Source organism: Aegilops tauschii, chromosome 3 (assembly GCF_002575655.3).
Source record: "Aegilops tauschii subsp. strangulata cultivar AL8/78 chromosome 3, Aet v6.0, whole genome shotgun sequence".
Taxonomy (NCBI): domain Eukaryota; kingdom Viridiplantae; phylum Streptophyta; class Magnoliopsida; order Poales; family Poaceae; genus Aegilops; species Aegilops tauschii.
In genome coordinates this window covers 304,945,040-304,953,963 of record NC_053037.3, presented here as the reverse complement: position 1 = coordinate 304,953,963, position 8,924 = coordinate 304,945,040, and the positions used below count along the sequence as shown (strand labels likewise).

At 51.1% G+C, this 8,924-nt stretch overlaps 2 protein-coding genes across 2 annotated transcripts; one reads left to right on the top strand and one right to left on the bottom strand.

Annotated features, from left to right (window-relative positions):
• Positions 1–714: 714 nt before the first annotated feature.
• LOC109735514 (uncharacterized) lies at positions 715–5,201 on the top strand. Its single transcript, XM_020294732.4, has 3 exons — positions 715–878; positions 1,008–1,201; positions 4,847–5,201. Exons 2-3 carry the CDS (start codon positions 1,020–1,022, stop codon positions 5,031–5,033), a joined length of 369 nt encoding a protein of 122 aa, XP_020150321.1. The 5' UTR covers positions 715–878; positions 1,008–1,019; the 3' UTR covers positions 5,034–5,201.
• LOC109735518 (SUN domain-containing protein 5) lies at positions 5,123–8,526 on the bottom strand. The gene is made up of 4 exons (XM_020294740.2): positions 7,534–8,526; positions 6,079–7,253; positions 5,898–5,983; positions 5,123–5,798 (listed from the first exon to the last, which is right to left on the bottom strand). The coding sequence occupies exons 1-4, from the start codon at positions 7,751–7,753 to the stop codon at positions 5,570–5,572; spliced, it is 1,710 nt and encodes a 569-aa protein (XP_020150329.1). The 5' UTR covers positions 7,754–8,526; the 3' UTR covers positions 5,123–5,569.
• Between the last annotated feature and the right edge of the window lie 398 nt (positions 8,527–8,924).

Below are 8,924 nucleotides of genomic sequence, written 5' to 3'. Positions count from 1 at the left end.
TGAGGTTGTTCTTCCACTGTACTAGTTCATCCTCAGCCCACCTCGAGGCCAATCCACCATAAAACAAGAGTAGGGTTTTACACCACAAGGTGGCCCGAACCTGGGTAAACTGTTGTGTTTCATTTCCTTCCTGCTCATCGAGCTAGGTCGTGAGATTGGCGAGTAGGCAGTCTGGGGAGGTTGAGTTCTTCGCACGCACCCGAGAGTTCGAATCTATCAAGGGTCTGCAGAGCCCGAAATCCGACATCAATATTAAGTCTTTGAGAATCTTGCTCATTTCTTTTAGGATGACCTTCAGGATATAACGGCTCCTGAGTCATTGTACCTCCTCTAATCATTACTTTAATAGCATGATCATTTATATTATTATTCATCTCATTAAGCAAATCATTTTGAGACTTAGCAACTTATTCTAGCTGAGTATGAACCATGGATGCGTGTTTTTTAAACCCTTAACATCATTAGCATTCCCCTCCTCTACTTCGTCCGAGTCTGGGTTGCTAGAAACTACCGATTTGGGAGTTCCTAGCGGGTCTGGCTTTGAGGTGTTTTAAACTCCATGCGATGCAATCCAAATAGTGAACCCGGGCAACCGAACAGCCCAACTTTTTCTCTTCTTTCCGCGCGGGCCGGTTGGGTTGAATGCGGGCAACCAAACACACCTACCCAAAACCAATGAACTGACAATAATACCCTCAACTTCTCGTGGCCAAAACCAGTGAACTGACAATAATACCCTTCGGTCGCTCGCCCACCGTTTTCCCCTCCCAATCTTGAGCACCCACACCCTTACCATCCCGCCGCCGTCCTACTCCCCCCTCCCTCTCGATCTCCTCCCACCTCACCTCCTCCTTGCCTCTTGCCGACGTTTCGTCAAGGTACTTCCCAATCCAAAACCCTAGCCTCTCCCATCAGATCAACCACTCTCTTCAGCCTAATCCGGCACTAGATCCGCGCAACCAGATCTGATACTTTCGATTTGACCCCTTTCCGCGTGCGCATCGTAGGTTCCGGCGGCGATGGCGGCGAGGCTCGCGCAGCTGCGGACCAAGGCGGCGCAGGCGGCGGAATTCGCCTCGAAGCACGGCGGCGCCTACTACAAGGAGGCGATGGAGAAGAACAAGCAGTACGTCGTGCAGCCTCCCTCCGTGGAGAAGTGCCAGGAGCTCTCCAAGCAGCTCTTCTACACGCGCCTCGCGAGGTAAAGCCCCTGAATGATTTATGTGTCCAACCGTCTGTACATGTGGTGTGGTTCCAATCGGGGCTGTTGCGCAGTATCAGTGGATCTGCTTGTGCTCGTAGCAACGGGGGTGGTCATGGTGTGGTTGAGGTTTGCGCCGTAATTGCCTACTATCTCTATTACTGCCTGCCTAGCTGGACCGGATCGTAGTATGGGGTGGTCCACTCGTGGCTGTGGCAATGTGTGGCCTTCTAGGGTGAGTGATCGATGTATTTGGTGGATACAAACTTCTTTACATAAATTAGATATAAAAGTGTTCAATGTATAGCCACCGCCACTTGTGACTGGGTGATTTAGCGATTGCATAGTTCTTCAGTCTTCACTTTCTGCACTATTTATGAACTTATAGCATACGGGAATTTTGGAGATCTCTTGTATGTGCCATCCACAATGTAGCTCAAATCTGACTGGGTTAGCCGGGGGAAGACCATTGCTACATCAGCAATTTCTGGTTAGCCGGGGTTTAAGCTCTTTTTTTTTTTTGACTGTGAGCCGGTGCTTATGATTTGCTAGGCAGGGACTATGCTAATTGTTCACATGATGCTTACTCTAGGCAGCTACCAGGACAGAGCAATTCAGCTAGGTGTGCGTATTGGGACAGTGTCGCCTGCTCCTAAGAGCAACTCTAGCAGACCCCGCATCCTCCCGGCCTGCAAAACGTGTTTGCAGTTCACGCAAAAACGCCTTTGCGGGCCGGCGCGGACGGCCGCAGTTGCAGACCCTGCATAATGGACCCGTAAAAAGGATATTCCCGGAATATGCTTTTTTACGGGTCGGCTTTGCGGCGTCTGATCTGGCGCAGCTCCTCATGGCCCGCAAAACTTAAATTTGCAACTTAAATTGATCTAGCATAATGCATTTCTTTGCTTTTGCAACAACATTAGATACAAAAGACATCACCAAATCTTTGCTAGAATAGCAAAACCAAAGAAAACAAGAACCACAAGTATGCATTTCAGAAGATTTCCAACTTCCATAACTGCTCCCACAAGTTGGACTAATATCTTCTCCATGCATTCATTGTCGATCTGCGGATTCTTGATTTTGCATTCTTCTTTCTTCATCTTTGGTTTGAAAGAAGTAGACGTTGCTTCCCCTCCAGTTGCACATGCAGCCGCATCATTGCCTTCGATTGTACTAAGGAGTGCACCAACATCTGTTAAGTTTCTTTCTATCAATAAATCAATGTATTGGCCTTCCCAAAACCAAAATGAGCATCCATCGTCCTACACAAAAGAATGAGCAAGCTCGAAGTGAGCTACCGCAATTGAACTAAAGAATGAGCTATCAAATGAGCTACTGCAAGCGCACGTACCCCGTTGTTTTCACATTTGAAGAACACCCATCCGGGGTGCTTCGGCGTGCCCGAAGTGAGCCACAGCACTTTCCGTGTGCAGTCGTCGCACTGTATGAGCGGCATCGGCAAGCCACAAAGACGCTGCGCGAGCGCTGAGCCCGGTGGACGGCCGGACGAATCCATGCCCGCAAACCTTCGGCGGTGGCGGGCGGACGAACCCGTACCTGCATGCGGCGATGCGCCCTTGCCTGGGCTGCGGGAGAGGCTCCCCGACCACTCCATCACTTGGGGCAGCAACCGGCGGCCGGAAAAAGCCAAATCCAGCGGCCCGCGATGAAGTGCCGCAGATCCGCAAATCCGGCGGCCCGCCGAGCCAGGGGGGGAGGGAGGGGAGGCCTCGTGCGCGTGGCGGCCTTTCGGCGTGCTCCTGCCGGCTGCTTTCGCCGGAATCTTGGGCTGCGGCCGGCGGCGGTGCAAGGGGGGAGAGGAGAGGTGGTTGGTGGGGGAAAGCGCGGGATGAAATGTCCCCCCACCAACCGCTTCCGCTTATATGCAGGGCACCGCAGCCGCGAGGGGGAAACCCGCGTTTCCTGGGTTGGGGTCGGGATTTTGCCGCGCCCCCCAAAAATTTTTGCGGGCCGGGGCGGGATGCGGGGTCTGATCGTGCTGGTTTTTCCGCCCCGACCCGCATTTTGGCGGTTATTTTACGGGTCGGGGCGGGATGCGGGGTCTACTAGAGTTGCTCTAACTGGATGACCCTCTTGTAGAGCACTATTTATGATTGGTAAACTATGTATGTGGATGGAGATGCACCTTTGTTTCTTGAAATGATAACTGTCACTTCAATCGAACAAGATATGCAATGTTCAATAATTGGTTTAATTGGATAAATCACAATTCTGCAAGTCATGCAATGTGTGAGGGAAATATGTCTGTCCTGGAGTTGGCACAAGTTTGAGATTTCATAATGGAAATGATATATGCCATGCTTATGCCTGATCACAGATGACCCATGTTGCATGGAGACATCGCAGATGTAGCATAAAGGACGATTGTTTAGGTGAAAGCATAATCTCTTGTGAAGTTGATATATCATAAATAAAAGGTAATCTACTATGTATGATATTCGAGAAGTGAGTCTTAGCACATATAGCTCTCTGTGAAACATTTGCCATTTTTCTGCATGTTTGCAAAGAAATCGGTTCAACTGTTGCCTGCAAATATTTCATCAAAATATCATGCTGATCTGAGTAATTGGCAGGAAGAGTGTAGGATATTTCTACATGTATAGGCAGGTTTGACTGACTGACATAGAAAAACCTTGAGTTTCGTTGCTTCTTGACTTGTGTATGTTTTGAATCTTTGGTCTTATTAGCTACTTTGTGCAAAAAGTGCAACCTCAGTCAAGTGCATCCGTATTCTGGTTATGTGTTGTTGTTGTTGTTGTTTACATTTCGAGGTATCCATGAGTGGTTATATAATCCAGATTCATGTGGTCCTTCTTGGAAATATTATGAACTTCACTCTAGTAGTTTGACATATACGATGGGATGGACACTTGACCTGGTCATAACCTTGTTTTGTTGAACCAGCGAACTAGCTGAGTTTGGTTTCAAGCAAACTTACATCACCAGTTGAATCATGATTGATACATTCATATATTCCTTTAACGATGTCTTAACCAGCGGTTTAGTTTGACACAATAATACAATATGATTAATCAAGATTGTTTGCCAATTTGAACTGTTCAATACATTGTTTTCCAACTTGCATTCCCTATCACAGATTTTTATTTGACATTGTGGCGAATGCTGTGCCACGAGGCATGTTTACCTTGGTAATGCAACTTCCAGATGGTACGCGGTACAATAGTGATTAGTTGTTGTGTGTGGTAGGAAGACCATACTATGGCTGCACTTGTAGGAGAGGACTAAACGTATATTTTTCCGTGTTGAGAACTGGGGTTATCAGTTGGCCAGTGGTTTGATTCATTGGAAGCCCACGTTCAAGGCCTGGTCTCTGCAGTAGTGGTCATGGCTGTTCTTCATAATCAATACTAAGCCACATGGGCTAGTTCCCCATGGGCCCGGTTCTCCATTTGGTATATTTACGTGTTTGCTATCTTCAAATGGAGTGCAACACTACATCTTTCATGAGCCGTAATTTGATTATGCACAGCTATGCTGATCAGCGCAAGGCATTTTGCTTGTTTTTCCTTGCCGCGGTGAATGTTTTCTATTGTGCTTAAGCCATTCCTTTGTTCTCTGGAGTCTGATCAGTGGCTTGTATATATTTGCTGTTTTCTTCAGTCTACCAGGCCGCTATGAAGCATTGTGGAAAGAGGTTGATGGTGTCAAGCAGCTTTGGAAGAACAGGAAGGAGCTCAAGGTGGAGGACCTTGGAATTGCAACACTGTTTGGGGTTGAGCTTTATGCATGGTTCTGCGTAGGCGAGATTGCAGGCAGAGGATTCACCTTAACCGGCTATAAGGTCTGAATTAGATGTCGAGGCGCGCCTTATAATATACTCTTAGCTGATGCTTGTCGAAATTACCTGTCTTGTTTCACAATTTTGTTTCTGAAAAGTTTTTAGTGCTGAATGCCAGCATGACGAGCACACAATTGCAACAGTGCCTCAATAATTTGCTCGCTCAATTGTCCATTATTTTTTTGTGGTCTGTAACTTGTTCCACTGACACCTGCTGCACCGCTCTTGTGTTGTCTGGTATGAAATGAACCCATTTCTCGTTGCAGATGAAAGTAGACTTATTGGATAGCCTTTTCTTTGGTTCCTCGTTAGTCATCCATAGCGTCTTGTAGTTTAAGTATTGAAGGTTGAAAGCCTCGCCAACATACTGCACAGTATACCCATTCTTCTTGTACTTTATTTCTCTTGTAAAAGAAGACTAGCTGTGCTAAACGAGGGGAGAATTAGATTGCCTAATGACTTGCTAAGTCATAACATGACCTGAAAGAAGGTAACGAGGTCTAGCTCGCAAAGTCATTATTATTCTATTCTTCCTAACAAATCGTTCAGCTGTAGAGCAGCACGATGAGGGTGGTGAGGCTGCTGGCCGCCAACACGAGCATCCACCCCGTCCCTGCCCCGTCCTCCTCCTCCTTGCTAGCGAAGAGCAGCAGCAAGCGGTCGCACGCCAGCTTCAAGAGCGCGACGCACGCCAAGAAGAGGCTGATGGAAAGCACCGCCAGCTCCTTGTTCTGAAGCGTCTCCTGGATGCTCCTCATCTCCTCCACATCCCACCTGCGCGCACATCCACATCCACGTCCACGTCAAAACAATCTCGACCCGACCGCTTTACCTCGTCGCTCGCGTATCATGGCATGGGTGATGGGTCCTTGCCTCATCGCCGCGTTCTCCCTGGCCAGATGGTCTAGTTTCCGCGAGACGCTTGATTTCCAGTCCCTCAGCTCTCCCACATCCCTCGCCTGAACCAAAACGAGAGAGACAACAAACGAAACTCAAACCACTCGCCCTTTCAGTTGCATGCATCAAACAAGGTTGGGGCGAACTGAGTACGTACCACCTTGTCCTTCCACTCCACCAGGTCCTCCACGTCCGCCTTCATCTTCTCCAGCGCCTTGCCTGTCTGCGCCAGCCCGTTGTGCAGGTCCGGCAGTTTGCCGCCGTACCTCTGGTTCAGCACCTTGGTGTACTCCTCCAGCGTCGACAGCCCCAGCTCCAGGGACCTCAGCTTCTGCATCAGGATCTTGAGCACCACGTCGCCGTGCACCCGCCCCGTCGCCTGCTTCACCGCCTCCTTGCCCTGCGCCTGCGCCGGCTTCCCGTCCGCCACCCTCGAGCCGTTGTTCTTCGCCACGTCGCCGGTGCTCTCGTTCCGCCCGCCGCCCTCCACCTGCTTGGCGTGGACCTGGGAGCCGGCGGTGTCGTTGTGGCTGCTGTCCTTACGGGCGTCGGCGGCGGCCTTTGCGGCGTCCGCGTCGGGGCTGTGGCTGGCGACGAAGTCCTGCAGCATCCGCTCCACGGCGTCGATGCCGTACACCTCCAGGTAGCTGAGGATGCAGTAGAACCCGGAGCCGTAGTGGCTGACGAGGCGCAGCCGGAGGTAGCGCGTCCACCGGGGCTCCGCCAGCACGAAGCGCTGAGCGTGCTTGCCGTTCTCCGCCGTGAACCGCCCCAGCAGTTCCCACGCCTCCCCCGGGTAGCTCAGGCTGCCATGTAGCTCCAGGTCCTTGAAGTTGGAGGAGTAGTGCTCCAGGTTGGCCAGCGCCACGGTGTGGACGAGCGTCTCCTCGGAGAGCTGTACCACGACGAACTTGTCGTCCGCGGAGCACGGGTTGCGGAGGTAGCGGTCCTTGTCGCCGTCGAGGATGTTCGCGGCGCCCTTGGCCTCCTTGTTATGGGCGAGCACCTTGGCTCCCTTGGACGCCGCCGCGTAGTTGTACTCGGCGCCGCTGGGCTCCAGGCGGTGCGTGGCACCGTCGGCGACGCGCTGGTGATGCCGGCCGCTGTCGTTGTCGGCCTTGCCCTGCAGGATGCGGCTCCGGAACTCGTCCAGCTCCACCAAGGCTGCCTCGGTCGACGAGTTGCCGCCGCTTGCGTTGGACGGCGGCAGCGCTTCTGGGTGGTGCGGCGAGGAGGAGGATTGGCACGTCGGGGAGGAGGCGTTGTCGGCGGGGAATATGTATGCCTCCAGTGGCATCACCTTGCAGTAGTTGTCGCGCTCGCCGTAGAAATCTGCGCCGACCGATCCACCGATTCATTCATGGGTCTGTCTAGTACACATCCAGACGTGACATAGTTATGTCACATCTACTATGTCACATCTATGCTGTTGTGCATTCAATTTATGGTTTATTTTTTGTTCTAGTTTTTTTTGTTTTTTGTTGCTGCATTATATATTTATGGGAGTTTAGATGTGACATACTTAAAAAACATCTAAGGTGTGAATTAGTCAAACTGTTCATTCAACCACGCAGACATGACGACGGCATCGAAGGAGATGGAAGATAGTTACCCGAAGGGTCGTCGGTCTGGCTGTTGAGGAACTGGGAGCGCAGGAGGAAAAGGAGACACCAGACGGAGAAGACGACCGAGACCGACACCTCGCGGAGGCCGCCGTCCATGGAGAGCACATCCGTTACCGCCGTCGGCCCGCCGCCGCTTCCCCTGTGCTGATGAGCCCCTCCCCCACCGCCTTTTCCTCCTCCGCCTCCTTCTCTCTTCTTCTTGCTCATGCATGCACCACCTACCTACGACGACGTGCCTGCCCACGGTGATCACCAATTGTCGAGTCGATCGTTCTCTTTCGTCTCTCCTTCCCTTCCACACCACATGCACATGTACGGTGGACGGTACGTTGTCGCCCTCGGCGCATGCAGCTTCACCGGGGGTCGATCCAAATGCGCGTGAGGGAGAGGACGGGAAGAGAGAGAGAGGAGGAGAGGCCGGGCGAGCAGGAAGCCAGGAACCGCTGGGGAGCAAAAGATGGAGCGGCAACTTAGGAGGTGACCGAGTGCGCAGTGGCAGGTGATGGTCATCGATGCGCGCGGCGGCGGCATCGGCATGCATGGTGTCTGCAAATCGGCTCCCCCCTCCCCCTCTCTTTAGATATGCTTATTCTCATCCATTAACTATAGGAACTATATATGTAAATTACCTGATTTTTAAATTTGGGCAAGTCAATTTTCTACCTAAATGATAAGTGCCACACGTGTGGCACGAAGACAATTCGTCCTGATGTTGTTGTAACCATCGGATGGTGATCACGGATCTTAAAGCAGGACCGGTCGACACGCCATCTAACTGGCTCGTTCGGGCGCTATGCCATCCGTCCGAACACATTTTTTAGCTCACCGCCCTCACCCATTCCTATCCACTCGTCATCACTTTCTCGTCATCCCCACGAGTGAAAGAGGGAGGGAGACATACATGATCCACGGGGACTGAGATCCAACGCTCGATATTGGCCCAACTCAAACAACGATTGAGACTGAGAGATTTTTAGGAAGCCGACAGCACAAATAACTTGAGTCGTTCTTCAGTCCATTAGAAATAGAAACAATGGCAACCAAGGTGAAAAACCAGCATTCCTATATATTATTCTGAAACTGCATAAACTGAAATCATTTAGGATATCTCCAACGACAACCCGCAAAAAACTTCCCGCTTCCGTCCGCGGATAAGGGGCCCAGTCTGCCGACACGGATGCGGGAGGTAGTCATCCAACGCTAACCGCATACATCTGGCCAACAATTCGAACCAAGTGGGCGAAATTCGTGTTGGGGAACGTAGCATGCAATTTAATTTTTTTCTACGATCACGCAAGATCTATCTAGGAGATGGATAGCAACGAGAGGGGGGAGTGTGTCCACGTACCCTCGTAGACCGAAAGCGGAAGCGTTAGAT

Excerpts from the sequence above, each read along its gene's own strand:
- LOC109735514 (XM_020294732.4), top strand. The coding sequence starts at position 1,020 with ATGGCGGCGAGGCTCGCGCAGCTGCGGACCAAGGCGGCGCAGGCGGCG. Across the intron at positions 1,202-4,846 it reads TTCTACACGCGCCTCGCGAG|TCTACCAGGCCGCTATGAAG; the intron begins GTAAAGCCCCTG and ends TGTTTTCTTCAG.
- LOC109735518 (XM_020294740.2), bottom strand. The coding sequence starts at position 7,753 with ATGAGCAAGAAGAAGAGAGAAGGAGGCGGAGGAGGAAAAGGCGGTGGG. Across the intron at positions 7,254-7,533 it reads CCAGACCGACGACCCTTCGG|ATTTCTACGGCGAGCGCGAC; the intron begins GTAACTATCTTC and ends CGGTCGGCGCAG. Across the intron at positions 5,984-6,078 it reads TGGAGTGGAAGGACAAGGTG|GCGAGGGATGTGGGAGAGCT; the intron begins GTACGTACTCAG and ends GTTTTGGTTCAG.